Source organism: Manis javanica, unplaced genomic scaffold (genome assembly GCF_040802235.1).
Source record: "Manis javanica isolate MJ-LG unplaced genomic scaffold, MJ_LKY HiC_scaffold_25, whole genome shotgun sequence".
NCBI classification, from domain to species: Eukaryota; Metazoa; Chordata; class Mammalia; order Pholidota; family Manidae; genus Manis; species Manis javanica.
Genome location: NW_027332171.1, coordinates 415711 through 441719, shown reverse-complemented (window position 1 = coordinate 441719; position 26009 = coordinate 415711). Strand labels below are relative to the sequence as shown.

At 41.5% G+C, this 26009-nt stretch overlaps 1 protein-coding gene across 1 annotated transcript; it reads left to right on the top strand.

Moving 5' to 3' along the window:
* The first annotated feature begins 4606 nt into the window (after nt 1-4606).
* On the top strand, nt 4607-21856 carry MS4A7 (membrane spanning 4-domains A7). Its single transcript, XM_036995760.2, has 7 exons — nt 4607-4765; nt 9283-9439; nt 13730-13864; nt 15314-15370; nt 17126-17332; nt 19709-19810; nt 20583-21856. The coding sequence occupies exons 2-7, from the start codon at nt 9296-9298 to the stop codon at nt 20655-20657; spliced, it is 720 nt and encodes a 239-aa protein (XP_036851655.2). The 5' UTR covers nt 4607-4765; nt 9283-9295; the 3' UTR covers nt 20658-21856.
* The last annotated feature ends 4153 nt before the right edge of the window (nt 21857-26009 follow it).

Here is a 26009-nt window from a genome sequence, read left to right as displayed (position 1 = left end):
GGAGGAATACTGGGCCTCTACACCTCTTCAGGAAGGAGACTGTCTGTGAAGTTCCAGGAGGCCTGGCAGAGCTGCTGAGAGTGGCGTGCATGGGGCCCCACTTTATGCAACACTTCTTCCCAACACGCAACACTGCAGTGTCTGGCCTGAAGTTCTCCCAAGGGCAGATGCTCAGCTCATCACCATCTGGCTCCTTCACCAACCTCACTTCCTCATCACCAGTCTCGTTCTTTCACCCTCCATCAAGTGAGTGGTCAGTCCATCAGCTGTGTTTTACCCACACATCAAGGGTACTACCAGATGACCATCCGTGCACATTTCACTTGGAAGGAAAGGTTTCACAATAGGTTTGGGATCAGCTGTTCAAGTCAAGAGGACCAGTAAGCAAGTTCGGCAGCAATAATAGAGCAGAGTAGTTAGAGCGTGGTCCCTGAAGTCTGCCTTCCTGGATCCAAATTTAGACTGTACTAACTACCAAGTGTGTGACCTGAGAGATAAGTAGGTAGCTTAGGTGATCAGTCAGGAGACAGAGACCTCCCAAATTATTTTAGCAGAGAGCATTTGCCATAAAGAATCATTAACTGCAGTAAAGACCTGAAAGGCATGAAGAAATCACCAAACTATAGAGGTAAAACCTGTGTGAATCAGGCACCATCCCAGCCACTCCCAACTCCCCAACTAATCTGTGGGCTTTAGTTTCTCCACCTGGAAAATGTGAGGCTGGGAAAAAGATCCTTTAGCTTTTATTCTGCTGTCATAACATGAGAAACTAAGCAGGGGGAATAAAGAACCCATGAGTGCAAGACAATAACCAAAACCGAATGCCAAACCGACAGCAAACTGCGGCTCTGGGGAAGCTCTCCTAGACAGTCAGACCCTGCATCGCCTATTCTGAGGAAAAAAATCTCAGTTCAAGGTCAGTACAGTTCTGAGATGATGCACTTCCACTTTTCCTAGCTTCATGGCTTGGGGTGGGGAGGATGGGAAATTGGGAAATCCTAGACTGCACCCTTGAAGCAAGCTTAGCACAGTGAGTCACTTACCATCTAGACACCAGGACTCTTTGAATAGGGCTGAGGTTATTCCTATCAATGTACAGGAGAATGGATTTAGAGTAAATGTAGGAAAACATTTTCTCTACATTACTCTACTGGCACATAGACACCAGAGATCAATCTAAAAGATCAAGCACACTTTTCTATAAAGGGGGTGGGAGAAGATGTTGTACAAGGAATACAGATTTTTCTGAATGTTAATATATGTCAGACTCTGTGCTGGCCACTTAATACAGATTTATATACATATGACTTTATGACTTAGTACTCACAAAAATTCTGAAGATCTTTTTATAATCACTTCATATCTGAGAGAACTGACTGGATGTTTAACTGATTTTCCCACAAATCAACTTCTTCCAGTCAAAGAAAGCTTTTCAAAGCTCCCTTCTCTTTCCAATCTGGTTATTTTGTTTTTTCACATTGCCAGCCTGTACAACCCCAAATGAATGACTTCATTTGCTAACATCTGAGGATATAAAGCACCCTGGAAATCTGCTTCTGGTTTTCAAGAGGTTGATACTCCTTTACCCATGCACACATTAGCACACACAATCACACACAGGCAAGCGTGCTCATCATTTACAAATACAGAAGTAATTATTTAAATCACAAAATCAACCAATGGAAAAACTTTTTAAAAATTAACTACAGGGAGAAGAAGGAAGGGAGGGAAAAAACAGTGTCCTATATGCGTGTAACATCCCCAGCAGCACAGGAGAGAGTTCGTTTGACACCCTCTGTATGTTTACACCTTACAACTGTCCAGGGCACAATACATGCAGAAACCACCATGTGACAACCAGGGAATATTAAAGAGTTCCTTTTGGTCCTGGATCTGAAGTTCACACTTAACAGAGAAAGGTTCTGCTTGCTTAATCTCTGCAGTTTCTGTAAACTCTGTCAGTTTTATTTTTTGAATCATTTGTACACACTGGATCAAAGATGATGATATTCATATTAAGAGATACTTATCAAGGAATATATTTATGAATGTGTTGATCATGCTAACCTATCCACTAATACTCCTCCCCCAAAATGAGCAGTTTTTACAAATAACCAAGAATATTTAAAAGAATTATCTCAGATTTAGATATCGCTTCACACAGGTGTATGTAAAATTTCTGAACAATTTAGTTGTGGTATTTATTGTTACTTCATGACTTGAGTAAAATTTATAGTTCTTGGACTTAAAAAGTAACATAAAAAAATAACCACGTGCTCTTGCTTTTGGTAATAATGAGCATCTATGTATGAAGTAATTAAGGTAAGCGAAATTATATAAAGATATGCATTACTAAAAGGGAACAAAAAAGTGATATGAGGCTGAAGAACTACTTCTAGCCAACATTTTGTGTTATCTCAAAAGTATTAATAAGTTTTTATATCTGAGATTAATTTTATTTCAGAGTACTGACTATAAGTATTATGTACCAATACTATGTAAGTACGTGAAAACTATGTCATCTTGTCCATAAATTAAGAAATTATAAGCCAGAAACTATCAATCATTTAATCTTCAATCATGTGCATGCTGTCAAAAAATTGAAAACATACACTTTATTTCATATTGCATAGGCCAAGATTAAGCCTTGATTGTATCACCCAATTTGATTTTGTAATGTTGATTTGTAAAGTTTTAATTTTCTAAACAGAACTTTTTCAACCCCTTTTAACTGCTTCTTCCATCTCCTGTTTCAATTCCTTTTCCCCAAGTCTCAGTCCTCTTTTCACTAGTTTCTCTTTCATTCCTAACAGTGGAAAAGAAAATATAAATACACACACACACACACACACACACATTTATACACCGATGTACACAGATACACATCCATATGCATATATATAAAGAGAATGAATAGTGTTGCCATGCAAGCAAATACGGGTTTGGAAATTAACTGAGAACATTTGATAACAATATTGATCTAATCCTGGCGAATCCTAACCTACAACATATATGCACAGAGTTATGCATATAAAAGCAGAAAATAAATTATCTGTGACATGGTAGTTAAGCAAGTCTTTTTCATATGTAAACTTGGTTGAAACTAAATTAACTACGAAGATTGTTCAATTTAGTCAGAAACAGTGCTGAGCAGCTCAGCAACGTCAGTTCTGACGTTCTCATGGATGAACATTTTTACAAACGAGGCTTTGATTAGTATGTATTTATATCCATGGTATAAACAGAAAAATATTATAGCTAAATTAATCACTACATACACCTCAAATTTTAGGATATACTAAAAATTACCCTAATGATAAACTGAGGATAATAAGTATCAGAAAAAAATCAAGTGAAAGTTTTTTAAACATTTACCATATATACGTGTATTCATATGTATATGTACATATGTGTCTGAATATTAATTTTTCAACATAAAATAAAAATATTGATACTACTGGTTTAGGGTCACCTCTTTGGCTTGCAGAAGATGTATGAGAGAAGCCCAATGATGGAGACTTTTCCTTTGCCATTCTGTTCAAAGCAGGTCACAGACCCGGAGGAAGGTCTGGACCAGGAAGGTCTTCTGAAGTGAAGAAGATGACGACGTTGGTCTTACGATGAAGATAATGACAGTGAAAGATTGCTGCCAAAGTACAGTCGTGAGCCCGAGCTGCCAAGAGACTTGGATCCCAGTCCTGTTTGGACCACTGACCGGATGTGTGAACTGCGGTTATGCTCCTTCGGCAATGTCACCTCATATGGAGGACAAAAGGGTTGGACTAGAATTGTCTCCAAGTATTTATGAGTCTATTAATGCCCCCTGGCTTAGATGTGCTCCTCCCTCAGGGAACAGCCTTGCCAGCCTTTAGGAAGTAGAGAACCATGGGGTATCGCAGGCTGCTGGCTGCTGTTACAGGCTGCACTTCCCAGAGCCATCCTGACCCCTCGCCTTCAGAGCTGTTCTCCAGGCAGCCTTAAAAGGAATGTGAGGGTGGTAACAGCATCCCTTCAACAACCTGTAATTCCCAGGATAGGAGCTTGTTTGCAGCCTCGATGGCTCTGCCTCTGATGCCAATCCACTGACATCCTTCCCAAGATGTGTCTGGACTTCTTGCGCACGAAGTTAGGAAGATATGGAGCCAAAGATAGAGGACAAGGCAGCCCCAAAGAAGTAATAATAAGGCAGGAGTCTCCATAGGTCGCTTTCAGTTTGCCAAGAGCCTGGAAATGGGAAAATACATAAATTCTCCCAAACTCAAAATTAACATCATTATTATCACTAGTAATTATTGGGTGCCTACTTTTTGTAAGCTCTTTACATCTTTTCCCTTTAATTCTCCCAAAAGCCATATAGGGTAATTATTATCCATCTCCATTTAGTAGATAAGAAAACTCAGGCTAAGAGGAAGTGTTTGAATTACCTACAGGAATGGGGGAAACGACTGCTAACAAGGGCACGGAACTCACTAGTCTTCACAAGCTCCTTCCCTTATGTGTTACTTCATTTTCATGTCATTCTCAGACAGTGAAATTTAGAAAGAGGAAGCAGAGATATTTTTTATATTTAACTGTAAGTACAGCGAAACCCCTATCTTGTGTAATCATAAATTGCTCTGAGAAAGGGACAGGAAGTCTCAGGGTTGGACAGCAGAGCAGCAAAATCATTCAGCAGGAACAGCCTAGGAGGCAGTTCTGGCTGAAGGCTCCCCAGAGGTGAGCTGACCCACCAGCCACAACACCCAAGACTGGGCGGCAAGAACAGGTAGGTACCTTGGTTTGGATCAGGCATTTTGGGAGAGATTACTGTCTTTTGAAAAGCCAGCCAGGAATCAGATTCCTGTCTCTGTGCTGATGACCTGCAATGAATTGGTGAGTCAGCTCCCCTCTCTGGGCCTCAGTTTACACACTTTCCAAATAAGAGAACTAGGTGAAATGATCCTTAGGTTTCTTTCGAGATTGGAGGTGGTAATTTCCCACAATTGTCTGCACTTTGTGGTATGTCCCTCAGTCTCACACAGGACATGCTCTCAGCAAGTATGGTGCAATTAGATGAAATCCTGCAGGAGCACCCCACTGTTTTATGCTGTTTCTGTAACAGAGGAAACTGCTGTGTGCAGAGCAGTCCTTCAACCTATGGTTTGAACCCAAAGTGAGGATTTCAGAACTGTCTTGGAAGGTTGTGGGCCACCCCAAGTTTGTCCCCACTTGGTGGACGCGGAAGGACAAGGCCTCCCCCTTGGACTGTGGCATTGGAGATGATGGCATCAGTCCAGAGACTCCTCATAAATCCATGAACGATCTTGGTTATCCAGGATGCCTCCTAAAAATTAGCAATATGTGTCACAATTCGAGTATTACAGCCTTAAACTCAGTAAATCCACTTCTAAGAAGATAATTGAAAAGGTGAGGTACAGCAAAGAGGCAGAGATGTTCCTTATGGCATTGATTGTAAAGGTAACAAATAATAGCAAAAAAACAGAAATAACCTAAATAACCACAAGTACATGACTGGTTAAATGAATCTTGGAACACCTATTCATTTGAACATTTAACTTGGCTTTTTTTGTGGCAAAATATACATAACAAAAATTTAGCACTTTAACCATTTTTAAGTGTACAGTTCAGTGGCATTTAGTACATTCACACTGGTGTGCAACTGTCACCACAATTGAAGCCCAGAATTTTTTCATCTTCCCAAATTGAAACTCCATGCCCTTAAATGCTAACTCCCTTTCCCCTCTCCTCTCGGCCCCTGGCAGCCTTCAGCCCGCTTCCCATCTCCTTGAATCTGAGTGCTCTGGGCGCCTCGCAGAAGTACAATCATTGGGTGACTGGCTTATTTCACTTCGCAGATTGTCTTCAGGGTTTTCATCCATTTTGCAGCATGTGTCAGAATTTACCATTTGGCTTTTAAATTTAGGGCTTTTATTATCTATATTCATTAGTGTTAAAGACATCCAAGAATAGCATTGAGTGCAGAAGGAAGATTTCTGAATGGCACAGATAGAATGACTCTGTTAGCGTAGGATTTTGAATGTATGTAAACATACATACAGAGAGGAGAGAGACAAAATGAGAGAGGAGAAAAAGAGAGTGTAAAAGACATATATGAGACAGCGGCAGTTGCATGGTAGTTGAGATGCAGGGAACTTTCTGTTTCCTTCACAACCTTATTCCTTTTTCTACTATAGTTGCTAGGTTATGTTCTCTTTTAAAGAAAACAATTAAAAAACAATAAAGGGCAATAAATGTACATAATATCTGAGAGTGCAGTGAGCTAGAAGGTAATAACTAGGCTTCCAAGTCCTAGATTCAGGCTTAGGAGAGAGCACATCCGGTAGTTTCTGGGAATAAGAACCGAAAAATACAGGAAGGAATCCAGAACTATGAGGCCTTTTTTTTCTAATTGGGGTTCAATCTTTTTTTTTCTTTCTTCCCAATTTTATTTTTTAAATGAGATCTATTCTTAATGAGATCTACCCTCTTAGATTTCAAATGTACAATACAGTATTGTTATCTATAGGCATAGTGTTACACAGAAGATCTCTAAAGCTTATTTTGGCATAACTGAAATGTTATACACCTTGTACAGCAATTCTCCATTTCTTCCTCCCCAAGACCTTGGCAAAAACCATTCTAACCTTTGCTACTATGAATCTGACTATTTTGCATACCTTCTGTACGCCGAATCATTCAGTATTTGTACTTTCTGTGACTGGCTTATTTCACTTAGCACATGTCCTCAAGGTCAGCCTTAAAAGGAGGAAGTCCTGCAGTATGTGACAATACATATGAACTTTGAGAAACTTGTTATTAAGACCAGAAAGAAGAAGGGGTCTACTTGGCACATCTGGGCACTTAAACTACAGGGAGCAAGGCAGAAGCCAAGTTAAGAGACTGTGGGACCAACTCTGGACATATAGACCATGAACCCACATTCCCCAAGGTCAGAAATGTACCTGTGAGTGACTGTGGAGCTGCTGAGTGGCAGCCAATGGACTTCAGCTCTAAGGGAGGAAGGACACAGGGGCTGGTCCTGTAGCTCCATGAGTAAGCCCACATCTCTAGGGGACCGAAGAGCTCTGGCGTTAGACTGCCTGGGTTCAAACCTGCCTCCACGACATGCTAGGTACACAGTCTTATGCAAACTATTCGCCTCCCTAAGTAACAACAGCACCTATCTCTAAGAGTCACTGTGTAGATTAAATGAGACTCTATGCAAAACTCTTAATATTGTCAGACTCACAGTGGGTGCTCAATAAATGCTAGTAGTTGTTTTCATTTTATTAGAAACTATTGTTTCATTTTGAAACGTAGAATCTCTGGCTCTAAAGATGTGCTGGAATGCTCAGTGGAGGGGGCCTGGAACTATCACAGCATCCTTGCCCCAGCTCTACCACAAGGATTCAGTATCAACACTATTCCTCTCCTTGTTCAGGTAGCCTCACCCATACTTCTGCCCATATTCCATACTTCGGCCCAAAAAGTGAAAATCAGCCCATTAAACAAGGAGAACTTTATTTTTAATAACTCTTCAAATAAGGTAGTTGATGCCCTGAGAACATAAGAAACTTAACCAGGGGAAAGATGTAGGAGTAGAAATGGAGTAGAGGCCACCAACGTCTTTTTGAGTATTACAGAGCACGTGCACATCACAGAGGCATGACAAAGGCCACTCACGTACACCGCCTCATTCAAATCCTCACACGAGTCCTTCATGATATGCCTATTTTATAGGTAATGAAACAGAGGATGAATGAGAGGAAATAGCCTGCCTGTGGCCAGCTAATAAATACCAGAGCTGAAATTCCAGTGAGCCTCGGACATAACTAATACGTGTGGAGAGCTCATCATGTGCCCTGCTCTATGCTGAGTTCATTACACACTTCATCTCATCTAACCCTCACCACAAACCTATGAAGTGGCTGAAATAACTTGCCTATGGTGAATTTGGTGATACTTGATGAGTATAGAGTATGAGCTTACCTCACCTAGCCATTGTTCAGATGTACAACCATGTGCTGAGGCATCAGACTCCCAGCGCAGTGCCCTTCCCCATCTCCCCACCAGTTATGAGATTTTGATGCCAGTTCCAATCTCTATGTGCTATGCACCCCACCTGAGAGAGCCTGGAACCATTCCTAGAATACTAAGAGATAGAGGTGAAGCGTCAGGGAATAGAACTGTGGCTCCATCAGATTACCATGAACCTTAGTCTAAACTGGGACCTTCAAGACAGAGAACGTGCTGCAGAGAAGAGACCTGGGGAGCCTGCCTGTGGCTGAACTCTGCTGCTGACACCCCAAAAGCCCAGGAGTGCTGCTGAGCTGGGGCTCAGCAGACAACCTGCTCCTTAAACCTACCCCGGAGCTGCCAATGTTAGGGAGGAAGGAAGGGGAAGTTAATGAGGGGAGTTAGTGTAGTGTTGAGAAAAATACCATAAGCTTCTGAGTCAGACTGACCCGGTTCATACAACTTCCAGTTATGCAAATACAGGCGAATAACTGTATTTGCTGCATTTCAAACACTTTCTATGTGTCAAACTAAGCGCCGGCACTTCGTGCTCTGTGTGACTGTACCATTTAACAAAGATCACTTGAACTTAGTTGTCCTGAGTTTCTGATGTATAAAGTGTATTTAATAACATTTAAGTTGTTATAAAGGTTAGTACTATGGCCTAGTGCTGTAATTCAGCAGGAGTTAAATAAATGTTCGTATACGCAATTATTAAGCTAATAAGGTGAAGGAGTCATTCTAGGTGGGACAGGCTCTATACAGGGAAGGAACGTGGAATAGGATTATCAACTTATCAATGGACAGTAAACAGGACTCTGATGGAAGACCGAGCAGGACAGGGGTAGCATAAAAGCACAGTACTGGGAGGTGCGGCACGGGAATGTACCACAGGTGAACCAGAGGTACAGGGCGAAGGAAGGGGGGCTGGAAGGAAGGGTCGTTGAGGGAGAGGGAGCTGGACACACTCAAGGCTGCAGAGCAAATGCTACGTGAATTGTTCAACTGTTAATTGTGGGCCTCCTCAAAACGCTTACAGTTTTTGCCCCACGCCTTGCTTCCTGTCCACAGTGACGGACTGTGCCAAGCACGCATAGCTTTCCAATGCTTCCACTGCTCCCCCACAGCCAGCTTTGTTCCTTAAAGGTAAATCATCCAATGGAGAAAAATATTACGCTCCTACAAAGTCTGATTCCTGGGAGTTTCGTATCCTTAAGTCAAACCTTGGGCCCTAATTGAGCTCACTGAGTTCATTGCCTCTTCCAGAACCATCAGCATCATGTTATTGCAGCCCAAGACCAAGAAAGCCTTTGACGCCTTCACTCTGAAGGGCATCATTATCCCCCACGGAGAGAAACCTGGACACAGCTACCAAAAGGAAAACCTGCAGGAAGGTCTGCAAAAAGAAGCCACAGTTCTTGGAGTAAGTCTGTCTCACTGTAAGGGGAGCACCAGGGAAAACATCATGCACAGATCCAGACTACAGCTCTACCACACATCTGGAGGAATCTTTCATTTTCTTTCCTATCTGCTTCCAGGTTAATTGGGACATGAAGTGGGGCTGTATAGACAGACTCTCTCCTGCTCAGGCCTTTTTGTAAAATAACTGAAAATACTGGGTCTTTTCCACCTGAAATCTACAGTAATAAGGTCTCTTATCATTTGTCTTTAATATAGTAGAGATTTTGGATTTAACCGTATGATTTTAGTCAATATGATTACATTAGATCTTCTTATTCTGAGCTCATTTCTTTAACATTTTGAGATGAGGTGATCTGGACTAATCTCATGATGTATTTCCTCCCTGGTCACCTGCATAATCTTAAGACACCCACGTGTCCTAAGCCATCATCCTTCATATCCAGGATTTTAATTCCCACATGGTTCTTAATATCCCCTCTGAAGACCCAACTCCTCCTCATTCCCAACTTTGGAAACCTTTATCTATTGTGCAAACAGTAATCTAATTCCTGAGGGCACTGCTTCCATGGCAACCCTCTAGGCATGGAAGGAAAGGCAGTATCTGTTTTGCTTCTTGTGAACATTTCTAGATCAATCTTTTCCTCTCACCTCTAAAAAACTCCTACTTTAGGATTTCATGCCATCCTACTAAGCAATTCACTTCCACTTACAAAAAATAACATAAACATCCTTTTTTACTTATTATCAGAAAAACCCAAGAAGATATTTGAAGTGTTATTTATATTTTGAACACTGGAAAATAATCATTATTTCAAGTATTTTTAGACAGTCATGAACTTCAAAAGGTATTTTTAGATAATTCTAATATTAGGAATAACAGAGATATAATAGAATTGTAATTTAAGAATACTGAGCTTAGTTTAAAGATCTAAAAAAAGTCAGTGTTGTAGAAAATAACATTAAAGGATACACCGGCAAATTTGAAAAGTGATCATCCTTTAAAAATTGTATGATGAATATGTTGCTGGAAAATAAAAGCAAGTAATGACTGTCACTCTGCCTCACCAATACTCCTTGATTCACTTCATTCTGGTGACCAGTTCCAGGCCGATCTGCCTTTCAACTCTCTCGTTCCTTTTGCCCAGGCGCCTTGCAATCTAGCCTATATGTAGCCGAGAATCATAAACACATTTCATTCTTTGCTTCAGCGATCAGTAAGAGATATTATAAATATGTTTATTCATTCATACATTCATCTATCATTAACTGAGTGCCTTCAATGTGCCGGCCATTATTTTACATAGTTAGGATAATCTGTGAACTATAGGGTTAAAAGACACAAAACAAAAAAGCTCCCTTCTCACAGTCCATGTGGTGTATTAGAGACACAGAGACAAATTCCAGTGCATTCCCACTTCTTTTACTCTCCAGGTAATTGACCTCCTCCCCTCAAGACACTGGCTCCTCATTCACCATCTCTCCCTCCAGTAGGGTTTTTATTATAAGCCTCAGCTGGTGCAATACTCGTGTTTATGCTCCTCCCAGTGTCTCTTCCTCTCAGCTCCTGACCTCTTTCTTCTTCACAAGTATCCTGTTTATCCTTCCTTAGACAAACATTCCTGGACCTTATCAATACTAATGGTGTAAACCCATCATTACCTACAATTCAACCATCCCCTACACCAACCACCAAGTCCACTCTTTCCAGATCACTCTGTCTAACTCTACATTGACTAACTTTTTTGACCTCCCTGAGATTTGCTGATAATATCCCTTCCTCACAAAGCATCACTTCCTTATAAGCTCACCTCCACCCCAACCTCGCCAAGAGCCTGTAGTTCACTCTCTCGTGAATGCCCTCAACAGCCTTGTCCTTTCCTCCTTGTCACACATTCTTCAGGAAAAACTGTAACATTGGTTTAATTCTAACTCTGCCTGTTTTCCTACTCATATTATACCTAAATAAATGCAACTAACCTTGGTTGAACACACACACATACCAGTTTTTGTAAAAGTTGCCTAAAAAGAACATATTTCTCTCATCCTTCCACTTTCCTACTACCCCAGGAAACTATTTCAAAAATCTCTAATGCTTCTTCCTTCTCCACTGACTACCCTGCTTCCTAAAATCCTAAGAAAATTGAGGCACTCTAGAGAGAATGTCCACAAGCTGCTACAGTGTACCTCTACAATAACGCACATCCATGATCTTATATTCTTTCTTCACTCCCCCATTACAAAGAATAAAATGTCCATCTTCTAATTAATGATAACCCTGCCTTTGTGCAGAGACCCCTTGTCACTTGTTCCAGTAGTTCTCCCCATTCTTTCTGCACTTTTTTTAATCAATTCCATGAGCACAGAATCTTACTGCAGTTCCTTCCATCTTGAAAACAAAAAGCAAAGACAAATACTTTAACTTCACACACCCTCCAGCTACACTTCCCAGCAACACTCCTCTAAAGGGTAGGAGGTCAGTGTCTCTAATTACTCTTGAATGATGTTCTCTCTTGAATCATATCCAGTGGTATTTTTCCCCAGGGCTCCACATAACTGATCTAATGTCCAAGCCTCCACTGTTAACTTTCTTGAACTAATAGAGGTGTTTGATGTGGTCAACCACTCTCTCCTCCTCAAATGTTTTATTTCCTTGGCTTCTTACACATCACGTTCTTCTGGTTTTCCTCCTTCCCTCCTGGCTGCTCCATTCCAGTTTCTATTTATTTCTCTTATCTTAAATCTGGAGGGCACCATAACTTCATCCTTGATCCCATTCTCTTTCTATATCTGCTGCAATGGTGTCCTCATCCAGTCATATGGCTTTAAATATTATCTCCACTTAGGATTTGGAAAAAAAAGAATATGTCCTTTGCCTGGATCTCTCCTTCAAACCTGAGACTCGTATAATCTAACAGCCTGTGTGCATCTCCACTTGGATATCTACTAGAGATCTCTCCCTTAACCTATCCCAGACTGAAATCCTGATGTTCCTCCCCAAACGCACTCCTCATACAATAGCCCCCATATCAGATCAATGTCAACGCCATTATTTCAGATGCTTAAGTCAAAACCTTTGGAGGCAACCTTCATTCCTCTCTTCCATAACCTACATTCAAACTGCCAGCAAATACTGTAGCTTTAACCTTCATAGGACATCTAGAATCCAACTACTTCTCAGTACCTCTACCATCAACAGCTTTCAAACCAACATCATCTCTCATGGGAATTATTGCAATGACCTTCTTATTGATCCCCTGCTTTGTTTACTTCCAATATCTTCTCACCACATCAAGCAGAATGATCGTTCAAAAATATCAACTTATATCATGTAACTCTTTTCACTCAAAATTATCCAGTGGACTTCCCTTCTTACTCAGGATAAGAGACAAAGTTGGTCAAGTAGCCTACAAAGCCCTACAGAGTTTGCACCAGGTTCCCAGTACTTCTCAGGCCTCCTTTTCTATGACTTTGCTCTTAACTCATTCTACTTTCTAAGGAACTTACCTGTAAAGGACATAATGCATGTCCAATGGCAGTGATTTTCATTTGTGTTATTCCCCCAATGGCTGGCACACAATAGATATTCAATAAATACTAATTGTATGAATGGTTGTATGTTCTTTAAGTCACTTCTGCGTGTGCATGATCTTTACATATGTGTAACAGCAAGTAAGACTGAGGGCTGTGGTGGAAATCCTAGCTCTTCCACTTGGCCATTTCTGTGGGTTTATACAAGTTAATTTAAAGTTTTTCTCATTCATAAATGACATAAATAACCAGAACGTAGAAAGTATCAAATAAATGCAGACTATATTATTATCATTGGTGTCATAAAAATGGTAATTATAATTAAAAATCCAATGATGAATAAGATAAGATGAATTAAGGCACTAAAGACTTCCTGCTCTATTCTTTTTCAATTGGAATTGAGTCTTTTTTAAACACTCCCTGGCTTTCAATATCTATCTAACTGGGCTGCTGCCCAGAAAATTTTCTCCATCTATTTTTCCTACAACAACAACAACAAAAAAAACATTGCCAACTACCTTTCTCAAAATAAAGTTAAAATGTGCATACGATCACTCTTTGATTTGCTAGCTTCACAAATCCGAGAAGAAAGTTACACATGGCTTTATCTTAGAAAATGTCTTTCGCCTCCTTGCATTTTTTTTTCCTTTTCAGTATGACAAATTTTAACACTCTCATATTCTTTATAATTCACAATGTGTATTCAAAGAATCACTTTCATCTTTTAAAGTGTGTTCTAGATGGTCTCTTTTATCTCTTGCAGATTATCCAGATTCTGTGTTGCCTGATGATTTCAAGTATGGGGGCCATTCTGGTTTCTGCTCCCTATTCCCCCCACTTCAAGCCAGCAGTTTCCACCGTTCTGATGTCTGAGTACCCATTTGTAGGAGCTGTGTGTGTGAGTAAAGCGGGGTCTCCAAGAGGAAATATTTTCTAAATGCTAACTGGGTGCTAAGTCATGGGGTGACCCAGTCCCATGAGGTGGGGAGAAGGGAGAAGGCCACGGCGTCCAACCTTCCCTCTGTTATTGTCCCACATCTGTCTCTCCAATTCAGGAGAGCCGCAGGGGAGTTTAATCCATCCCCATCTGTGAGCGTGCTCGGCTGGCTGGGGCAAGAGGCAAGGGCATTGCTTACCTGGCTGTACAGCCTACCTCTGGAAAGTGGAAGATTTTTTACATCCTTCTTTGGACCTTTGATGAGGCCATTGGATTCCCTCCAGTTTAAGGGTGATCCACCTGTCAGGCAGAGAGCAGAAGGTCATTTAAAAAATACTATCAGCACTACTGGTAGATGCCATGAGCTTTTCAGAGAATTAAAGTAGCAACGGTAAAATTCATGGGAAGAAGCGGCACTCCTGCTATGTGTTCAGAGGCAAATTTTGAGCATTTGGAAGACTTTTTGGCTGCCTTCCATCTAAGGACCCATGAAAAAGGGCCTAGTGGACCCTTTTATTTGGAGACCATCCGAGGCCTCCATATGCCTTCTACAAAGTGCCAGTTCTTTTCCATGTAGTATATCCTGTACAAAGGAGAAAAATTCTGGGCAAATTTTACCAAGGCACCACCTCTGTATGGATACAGTCCTTGTGTGGATACAAGCTATGCAGTGATGCCCGGAGGCCCTGCTCCTGCCCCAAAAGCATCCTCTGTCCTTGACTTCTCTATCTAACCAGTAGGTGTGGCTCCCACATTCCCCTGTGAAAGATGAATTAGCTCAGACTGGACCCTCTTCACCGGTGACTCCCTAATCCCTAAACCACAAGCTTAATCAGTATTCCCACTTCTCAGAGCATCCTCCCTCCACCAGCTGGATCCTACACACCACTGGGGTCACATACTGACCTCTGGCCTTTATGACTAAAGAATCTTTACGTATGACTCTGTACTTCCCACTTTCCTCAACTTCCTGTCTACAGCAGGCCACCGACACCACTGGCTGGAAGCCCATCTGTTTCTGCACCTTAAGCCTCCAGGGCCCGTTTCCTAAGTGCTTCTGTTGACTGCTCCCAACTCGCTCTCCCTTTAAGTCAAAACTCTTCTCTTCCACCCTTGCAATTTAGCTATGTTCTCTTCCCTCCACGCACACTCTCTCTCCAGGCCTTCTCAGCTCGTAGTGATTCTCACCAACATAAAACCAGCCCCTCTGTGCATCTGCCTGCTCTTCAAAGTCCATGTAAGCCTCCCACGGGCAGAAATCAGGCCTCCATCAATATGGGCCCACACCATTCCCGCAGTGTTATGCCCCTAAAAGTTTTACATCATTGATTGATTGAGTGATTGACAATAACATGGTGGCCACACTTCCACAAGAAAACTCAACTGACAATTTCTCTCTTTTCTGAGCAGTTTGCCATTACTGGATCCCTCTCAATTATCTCTGGGAAAAAAGCAGCTAAGCCCTTTGTAAGTATAAGAATAATCAATAGCTGATTGGAATAAAAGGAACTTCCGAGTTAATTCTTCTGGTTCAAAATCTCCATTTGAGAGTTCAGGGAAATAGGACTCAGAGCAGGAGTTCTTCCCACCGGTCTGTTGGCTGAACCAAGAGGAAAGCCAGGATTTCCTGCCTTCCGGACCAGCACCCTTTCCTCTGCACAGGGATGCTCCTGGGTCACATTCCAGGCTTGGAGGAGGTTCACCTCAGTTGCTTAAGCAGTGGAAATGTTTAAATATTCCATGGATTCTTTACAACTTGTTATCTTTGCCCTGAATAGGGCAGAAGACCATCCCAGCTAGAGCCTGGAGATCCTTTTTCTAGAAAATCCTGCCTCATAATGATTCAGTTTCTCTATAAATTGCAGGATCAGAGGCAGAAGTGTATGGGATTACATACTGTAGATATCTCCTCTACCCACTCCGAAATAAGAAATGCTCAGAGGGTAGCCACTTCCCTGACAAAGGTCCCAGGAGTCAGCAGGGGGAAGCAGCTGAGGTCTTTGATCCTCTCCCCTGCTGCGCACCCACAGAGATGACTTAGGGAAAGCCACTTCCTGACTTGGGAAGACCCAGGGTCTGGTTAGGCATGGATGAGGGCATGTGAGGTGGTGTATGAAGCTGGCATACGTTCCTGAACCTTGAGGCCAGAGTCTAAACCCCAGAACTAGTGCACAGGATTTTGAAGAGTTCACAGCCTTGGATGGAGTCAGATTATGGAATCAGGAAGACCATTGTCCCATCCCAGCTCTGTCACTGACCCATCTGTGTGGCTGAAAATGTTCTTTCCTCCTCTGGGCTACATTTATAAAATGTGGAAGATGAACACGTGGATCCCAAGCAATGGCCTCCCAAGAGCCCTAAGTGCACTGAGAGGGAAACTGACCTTGGGATGACCTGACCCAAGGTGGGCTCTGCATACGGGACACAGACACCATGGGGCTCCATTCCCACACGGCAGGTCTGTGCAAAGGCACTGCCCATTCAGTCTGCTCCTCCTTCAGGGACTCAGCACTGGAAGTTATGCAGCTACTGGGCTAGGGCGGCGAGGGCAGGGCAACCATCCTCCCCAACACAGAGTATCTTAAGACAATGTTCAAACAGAAAAGAGCACGTGCTGGGAACCTGACACAGAGCCTGGCACATCAGTGTCTTTGCAGATGAATCATATCCTATGAGAGCTCTTTCCCCCAAAATGTAGAATGTGACCCAGACGAGAAGGAGGTGAACGTGGCTCTCATAGGCCTGCTTCACCTTTAGGTGGGCATCCCAACCTCCCCAGTTTGCTTCTGCCTTTGTTCTGAAGCTGCTTCTCTATGGAAAGAGGAGCAATAACGCCATCTTTCCAGGAGGGGCCAAAGGTCATTTTCCAAAAGCCCTGAAATCAATAAAATGACTTTATGGCTGCTGAGAAAGTCAAGGGAGATACTGGCAGTGGCATGAGCAGTACCACCTCTATCTCCAGTGCTGCAGAGCATCAAGGAGCCAGAACATTCCCCCTAAGCAGGAGTATTCATACATTCTCTCATTCAACAAATACTCACTACTTACAGCAGGTGATAGACTTGACAGTGAGAAGGGAAGAATAAAACAGTCTGTGCCCCATAGGAATATGCAGATTAGAGGGGAAACGGACTCAGGAAAGCACCACTGCAATGCATGGAGGGTTAACAGCATCACATGCTGCTTCTGTGATGAGATCCCAATGCAGAATTTCTCTTGCAGGCCATGAGCAGCCTGATCACAAATGCAGTGAGTGCTGTTGTCGCTGGAGTGGGCCTCTTCCTCCTCACTGACAGCCTCGTAGCCCTCTGGACTGCCTCTCGGCAGTGTGGCTCAGAAAAGGACTCTCTATCCTTACTGCCTTATTCGGGGTATTATTATTCAACACACGAAGTCAAGGACTGTGTCCTGGCCAGTGTCAGTCTAATAGTAAGTAGTTTCAGATTTAACATCCTGTCATGTGAAATCTCAGTGTCTCTCCTTTGCATAATCTATACTTGTTCAGCAGTTTCTAGTCCTGTTGGTCTGAATGTCTGGAAACAGAGAAAAAAATGTCTGATTGAAAGAGGCCCATCAGCAGATTGCATAATATGGGAGATGTTTATGCAGTTAAAAAAAGGAAATTGAGGAGGGTGCTAGGTACAGAACTTGAATCTTAAATCCAAACACATAATTATTATTTTTTGACTCAGCTGGGCTGCCAGAGAGATGGGGATTCAACTTCAAGCAGAAATGCCAACATCTCTGGGCAGCATTTTCTTGGCACCTTTCCCCCAAACTTGATGGTCACCACCTGTTGATGGGAACAATCCTGGCTTAGTCAATCCTCTATACATAGGCCAAATGCATAAATGTTGGCCCTTTAGGAGAAAGATCTATTCCCTTGTGACACTGCCTCCTAGGAGCTGGGGAAACAAAGGCCGTATCTTTCATTCCCTTGGATCTATCTGTCTCATGAATCTCAGAGGATGCATGCAAGTTTCTGGACTCACAGCCTTCCGTGAGTCTCCTGTGTGACTCAAAGGTTGTCAAAAGCAACCCTTTGATACAGGAGCTTGAGGAAGTGGAGGAGCACAGAGACCCATCTGGTTGGAAATCAGCATGAAAGATGCCCAGGAGACAGAATAACCCGGGTGCAGGCAGGCGTCTGGCAAAGGAGTGCATAAGGCATCTTCCCCATTGGCTCTTGGCGGTTTAATATGATGATAACTAATCTCGATACACATCAAACTGCCTCCCACGCTCAGTTACCTGGAGCCAAAGAAAAATTCCTGTGACACTGGAGAAGTTGCAACAAGGCAGACTAAGCAGGCTCCGAAGGTCCACTCTCTTTATTGACTGACACACAGACGACCCGGGCAAAAGTAACACATCGAAAAATCAGACATATATATGTAACATTGTAAGAAGGAAGGAAAAATATCGAGGAAGAAAGACATCTTAGGTTCTAAAAACTGTGAAGGATCCTAAAGCCAGGAAACCAAACGGGAGCTGAGACCAGAAAACCAGGGAGGCCTGGGTAGGAACACAGATGCTAGCGGCTGGGGTCTGAGGTTCTTGACCCACAGGAAGCAGGGAGTGCCCACTGAGGGCCCTACAAAAATGTTACGGTCTGACACTGGATATGCTCCCTGTTTATTAAGACAAGGGGCCCTCTGCCTAATACCCCAAGAGGCTTTAAGAAACTCTGCCATAAAGGTTTCCAGGATGAAATTATCTCACCACGCCTGGTTCAGGAATGGTATCCAAATCCAAAATTACATGTAAAATAGAAGAATCTCAAATAAAAGGGTTAACTTAAAACTATTCCTGGATCTGTGAAACTCCTAAGGTTCTATCAGAAGCAAACCTAAAACTACCATCCAGGGAGACATCCATTAACCCAGCTTAGGAATCTCCTACATGTCAAAGAATCTCCCTCCACCACCCACACTTTGAAGTTACCTAAGAATAGAAATATTTTGAAAAACATAAGAAAAAAGATGGGGAACAGCAGCACATGGAACAAACATGAAAGTTAGTTGCCCAAATACTGGAGATTATGCAATCATTTTTCAAAGATTTATAATGAAAAAGTATTTTAAATAATAGATTCAAAAAAGGAATTGAAACTAATATGAAAGAACATGACAGGAAGGAAAAAGGTGGGTTTGAAAAAGGACTACATAGAATGACTAGAAATGAGAATTTGTAATCTTTGAAATTGAAAATCTGGTATATCGGTTAACTAGAAGATTCAACACATCCAAAGAAATTAAGAGTGACATGAAATTTAGGGCTGATTACATTACATAGAACACAACACACGAAAATGAAAATCTGGAAAACATGAATGAGAGGTGGGAAGACAGAGAATACAGCGAAGTGAAAAAGTTTAACCCCCACCTAATATGTGTTCCAGTAGACCAGCATAGGAGAAGGGGCAGACCAACAGAAATAACTGAGAATTTTTCAGAATTAAAAACATCATAAGATTTCAGTCTGAAGGAAGGCACTGAGACCACGGCAAGAATAGAAATAAATCCACACTGAGAAACATCACAACAATAAAAACCCCAAAGAAAAAAGAAAATAATAAAAGCAACTAGAGATAAATGAAGGATGCTATCTCAGAATGTGGGATACCAAGGTTCTGAGATGAAACTAGTATTGCTTATTTCCCTTAACCTGTTAGGAGATCCGAAAGAGGAAGCTGAACAGAGAATTACACAGTGTACTCTGTCCCTTATTCTCTGCTTTGCTAGAGCCTTCACCCCCAGCCTCTTGTCTAGTGTGTGGCACCAACCCCCCTGTCCTGATTTACAGGGTGTGCTGGTGGTGATGTTTATCTTCACTGTGCTGGAGCTCTTACAAGCTGCATTCACTTTTGTCCTTTGGTGGAAACAGGTCTACTCTAACAACCCTGGCGTAAGTACTCTGAAATGTCACATGGTACCTGCTGGGTCCCAAGATTTGAGTGATGATGAGCAAGGTCTAAGGAGTGGCAGAAAGAGGAGTCAATTATTGGGCATAAGGTACATATGGAAGTTGACATTTATAGTCGGAGAAGAGTTCAATGAATAGGCTCCTTCATGATGACACGCTGATCATCTGAAATCAGCTGGTGCCTACTGGGCAGCAAATCAGTCAGAGAATTGCTTCACATGAAGCTAGCTGGCTTCAGAAATCACCTGCCCCAACTCCTTGTAAAAGAGCCAAGGCTTAGGTAAAATCCCAGGGACAATGAATGACACGGACCAAGAGGCTGAGCATGAGGGTCTACACCTTTCCCTCCTGTCATGAACACAGCCACCTGCCTCCCTGGAGAGTCCCCACAGCCCAGTTGCCTTGCAATGTGATGGGATTTGACTAAAACACCTCTGTTCTATTTATGCTTTCCTGTGTTCTTCCCTACTCTCTCTGAGGGCTTGACATTATGATTTTTAAATATTTTTATATATCAAAAGCTATAGTAAAAAAAGGTGGGGGGAGGCTGAATAAATTATGATTCAATTTTGATCTTATTAGGAAATGGTAACGTGATTAGCAGATTGTAGAATGGCATTTGAACTCATATTGATGCAATTACATATTATGGTAATTGGAAGAGCTATGACTATACATTTGGGAGGAGTGAATTATCAATATGTACCAAAAAAGTCTCCTCCAAAGAGCTACTAACAAATTTTATCTTTCGTAGAGTGCATTTCCCTTGCTTCAGTCACAAGATCATATACAACATGTCAAAAAGAATTCTACAAGGTCATGGATATGAGTAATTCTTGGCTTTGGAAGAAAAAGGAGCAACTCAGTGATTATGATAAAGTGTGATTAGACCTTCCTGACATGTCACCTACTTTAGATACTGAAGGAAACTTTCCAAAATAGCTTTTGTTTCACACTTGCTCACTGTGAGTAAGTTTATTGCTATTGAAAATAATTTCCCAAAAGCCCACATTAGTAAAATATTATTAGTGAGTCTTCCAAGATGGCCATAAACTTTATAAACTTCTCTGGGTAAACTATCAGAAAATGATTTATCTATCTATAAATAAGAGGAGAAAATGTGTACTCTATGTTCCTATGACCTAGCTAAGTTGTGGGGCCATGCAGGCCCTGTTTCTGCATTATTGTCAGACTTATATTGCATTGGGATTAGATATGAGGGATTGCAAGAATATTTTCATTAAAAATATTTTTTAAATTTATGACTCCATTTCTGTCAATTGAAGGAACTGAATTTTTGTCAATTAAATATGGCTTAATATTCTATCTCATTTAATGACTTTATTCTTAAATATCTGGATTCAAAGATTAAAATTAACCACAATGCTCTCTCTGCCATCTCAGTTTAGACCAAATGAGTTATTAGACATATAAAAATAATATCAAATTTATTCCTGTATTGGAATAAAGAGCACACAACCTACCCAATAAAGAGGTTCCTAATATTGCCCCCTGGGTCTAAGCCTTGGGTCCTATGCCAGAGGGGAATGTGTAACAGAAACAAATATGTATATTTTCCAAATGACATGTACAGAAATAGTCATACAAGTATATATAACAGTCCCCAAAAGGAAACTACCCTAAATGCCTATAAACAGTAGAAGAGACAAGTAAGACTTGTAGCATATTCAGACAATGGCATAGTGAGTGGACAGACTACAATTACATGCAGCCATAGAGATAAATCCCACAAGCATAATGTTCAGGGGGTAAATAGTCGTGTATTAAAAATGCACATGCTCTGTGATTCCATATACATAAAGTAGAGTTTAAACACAAGCAAAATATATAGTATCAGAATCAGGATAGCAATTACCTTTGGGGGTGGTGACTGGAAGGGACCCAGAAGGCCTAAAAGTTCCTGGAAATATTCTTTTCCTTGATCTGGATGCTGTTACTGCATATAGATGACTTCTGTTCTCTTGGTTCTATGTTATAATTGAATAAAAACGTTTTTTTAAAAAGTTACTTTTGACCTCTTGTGCCCGTCTAGTTATTGAGCCATCTCTCACTTCTCCATAGCCAAATTCCTTTAAAACATCATCTCCCAAAAACATTGGAGTCATCCTTGATGCTCTTATTTCTTTTACATACTTTATCTAATTCGTCGTTAAAACCTGCTAGTTCTAACTTCAAAACAGATGGAGTCTGACTACGTCTCACCACTTGCAAGTACTGGGGTCCATTGTTTCCACTGGCATGATTGCAGTGAGCAGCCCACCGAGTATCCCCCACTCAATCACTCTCCACAGCAGATGGCAGGGTTTCCTTAAACCTGAGATCAGACCATGTCACTCCCCTGCTCAAACCCATTCCATTTCATTCCAAATGAAAGCCAGTGTCCTTAACTGCCCTTACAGGATCTCAACTCTCATTTCCTCTGGGGTCTTCTGACTACGCTCCCTTTCTCCCTCTGCTCCAGTAACGTTGGGTCCTTTGCTGTCACTTGACATAGTCTTTCTTCGGGAATTTTACACTTGCAGGCCCGTCTATCTGCAATGCATTTTTTTTTTTACAATTAGTTCCATTGCTTTCAGGTCTTTTTTCAAATCTCTCAGCCTCAATGAAAGTTTCTACCACCAACCTACATAAAATTATAACCCTCTTTCCCAATCCTTGCTTCTTTTTCCTCCATAACCCTTACTACCAGTGACATTATATATTTTATTTTGTTTGTTAATTGTATGTCTACACGCACTACTCAGTAAACTACATTAGGACCCCTACTACTACACACTGAGATTTTCAGCTCCTATTTATGTGTTTTCCAATGTGCACATGTGTATTACTATTTAAAAATGGGGATGGAGGATCTCAGAGATTTCTCCTTATTCCAATTCCATAAATTAAGCAATGCAATAAAATTATATTTTATCCAGCATCTGTTTCTTACATTTGTTTTTTTGCTGTTAATAGACATATTCTTCAGGATATGTGGAGAAATATATCTAGAATTATCTGAAATAATATTCCAAATAGCATTATCTGGAATAGATTCAGAATTATCTGGACTAATATTCCAAACTGATAGATGGTGTGCTAAGGACATTGCATTTTCATTTGTACCTCTCCTTGACCCCATCTCCCGAACCCCAAACTGGTCATCTTTCATAAATGGCATGACAATCCACTCAATTTCTAAAGTCATAAATTTGGGAATCATTCTTGACTCTCCTTTGCCTCACTACCACATGCACTTTGGGAAACAAATCAGGCAAGAACCACAAGGGAAGGTCTAATAAGCTCACAGTAAGCGCAGGAATGAATGGTTTCAACCAAGTCCAAGCAGACACTGCAGATATTGGCATACACAGTAAAACTGCATTCTCACTCTTGATTACAAAAAAAAAAAAAAAAAAAACTGCAGTTTCTCCAAAAAGGTAGCGCAACATGAGGGACTGGGCCACACATACTCAGACCCTTACCACAAACTCTCCAGTCCTTCCTCCCATCTTAGCCAACTCAGGTGAAGAATTCTCCTTGTTGGCCAGATGTGAGCAGCCATGTCAAGGAAGCAAAGGCCTGAGGGATCTGACGGCAGCCTCTGCCTCCCAGCCAGCAAGACCCAGAGCTCTTAGTCATACAACCCCAAGGAAATAAATCTGTCAACAACCTGAATGTGCTTGGAAGTGAGTTTTCTCTAGCTGAGCCTCCAGATGAAAATGCAGCCTGGCTGAAACCTTGACTGCAGCCACGTGGGATCAGGAGGCACCAGCTGGGCCAAGCCTCAACTCCTGACCCACAGGAACTAAAAGGTTACAAACGTGTTGTTTTCAGTAACTGAATTTGTGGTAAGTTATGTAGCAATAGAAAACTCATACACCCTGAACTGTTGGGTGGAAAATGCAAGTGGAAAAGCCAAGTTCAAATTTCAGCTCCCCCACTTACCAGCAGTAGCTGCTCTTCAGTTTCCTCATCTTTAAAATGGATGTGATAATAGAACCTATCTCCCAAGGGTTTGGGGAGAGTGACATGGTAGCACATGCAGAAGGATGAATTTAATGAAATATTAAATGTCTCATTTTATTTAGAGCAGTGTTGATACATGCTAAATGCTCTATGTTATTTGCCAAACTCAAGGAACAGTGGTCTTCTGCAGGGGGAAAGAAAGAGGGAATATCATTTCCACTCAAGAAGACTGTAGCCCCACAAGGATTCTGCCATTTCACCTCTTCACGGCATTAGCCTATTCTTGCCTTCTGGTCTGAGTCCACAGATTGCAGTATTAGAGTTTCCATCTTTAAGATGCTGGAAAGTCAAAAACGGGGAAAAGGGAGAGGCTGACAACTATAACCTAGCTGAAACATTAAAATGAGATGCATTTTGAAATGACCAAGGCAGATAGGCTTATAAGCTTCTCCTGCTTAACATCAGCAATGAACTCCTAAAAATCAGGTATTCTGCATGAAGACAGTTTTTACCACCATTTTAAAAGGAAAAAAAGCTATATATTAGTCAACCCAAACTCCATCCAATTCCCTAAAACTTAAGTAAAAGGCAATAAAACATCTATATATGAGCAGTAAATTAACGTGTTAGGTTTTAAATGCTCAAAATATTTCAATTCTTTCATTACCAAATAATCACAATGGTTGGTAACGTTAACCTTAAAAAATGAAAGTCAGTTGTTTAACCAGCAAAAAGGGGTATATTCGGGAATAGCAAAGAATTGCAATTCAGGAGAAGCAAGCTACAGCAAAACCGCAGGCAAGTCCAGAGAACAAGGGAGAGAAATGTTCTTTTATTATAGAGGAAAAGGGCCAAGTTGGAAGGGCTGTTCTAAGCAAAAAGTTCATTGGAGGAAATTGGGAGTCTCACATATCATGGCTTGTCATTGGCTGAGTTGTGACAGTCTCCTCCTTTGGCTGGGCTTTTGCTAGGGCAGAAGGCAGAAATCTTTCTTCTCCTCCAGGGTAGGGGTCTGCGATTAGCTCCCCCTGCTGGCCCCTGACGCCATGTCAGTGAGGTTTCCCTTCATCAATTTCAAGGTGGCGGACACCCTTTGCAGTCTGTGGCTGCAACAGTGTCAGCACCATCTCAAGTGCCCTTCCCTTTTACTGACATACCATGCTTTTCAAAACTTCTTCACAAGATTCTGAGGGCCTATCAGTTCTGCTTAGAGTTTAAATACAGACGTGTCCCACACATTGTTTTGTTGAAAATGTTGTGTTGCACTTTAGGTACATAATTTAAAATTCACCTGGATAAACATGGGCAGGAGGAAAATGTTGTACTGAGAAACACATACCTTCTCTGAATTTGGATGTGAAAAACAAAGAGGCATTCTATCAGGAAAAATTAACAGAGGACACAGTCTGCAATTCTTTCTATACATCCGTGCTTCTCAACCTGGAATGATTTGGCCTTTGCCCCCCACCTCCACCCTGGGGCCATTTGGCAATGTCTGGAGACACTTTGGGTTGTTACAGCTGGGGTGTGCTGCTAGTATGTAATGGCTGGAGGTCAAAGACGCTGACAGATACCCTACAGCACACAGAACAACTCCCTGTAGCAAAGGACTATCAGGCCCCAAGTGCCAGCAGTGCCGAGGCCGAGAAACCCTGCTAGCCACGGTTACCACAAACTAGTAAATACTCAAGGTAATATTTGCACATATTTTTTGGCTTTGTGAGACCTTTTGCCTTTATGATTTGAGAGCTTAAATCATAACCAATACAGGATATAAGGATTAACATGGAAGGCAAAATTTTAAATGGCTTCTTAGGTTGTTTTACTTGTATTTGTATAGTTTAAATCAGGAAGGCCTTGAATAGAATTAGTTCTACTTGTCTTTCTGAAAGGCAAAATCTGCTCCACTAAAGTGGCAACTACATCTGGTCCTATACCTTCTTAGTGACTGATTTTTAATCTATAGAAGAATATGGTTAAATAGTAAGGGAGACAACTCAGCAACTACAAGTGGGAAACTCCTTTCAAAAGCATGTGGAAGCATGGCTGAGTAGAAACAACAAGGATATTGGAGACAGTGGGGTTTAATTCCTTTCCCTGTCCCTTAGTATGTAGTAACATTGGGCAACTTAGCCTTTCTTTACCTAAGTTTCAGAAGTGTAGAACTGTTAAAAGAACACTGTTAATACAAGTTAAAACAAAACACCTTCTA

What these genes read in the sequence shown, in the direction of transcription:
- MS4A7 (XM_036995760.2), top strand. Translation starts at nt 9,296, where the DNA reads ATGTTATTGCAGCCCAAGACCAAGAAAGCCTTTGACGCCTTCACTCTG. An exon ending in AAGAAGCCACAGTTCTTGGA is followed by an intron (nt 9,440 to 13,729) that starts GTAAGTCTGTCT and finishes TATCTCTTGCAG; the next exon opens with ATTATCCAGATTCTGTGTTG. An exon ending in TGGCCAGTGTCAGTCTAATA is followed by an intron (nt 17,333 to 19,708) that starts GTAAGTAGTTTC and finishes CCTGATTTACAG; the next exon opens with GGTGTGCTGGTGGTGATGTT.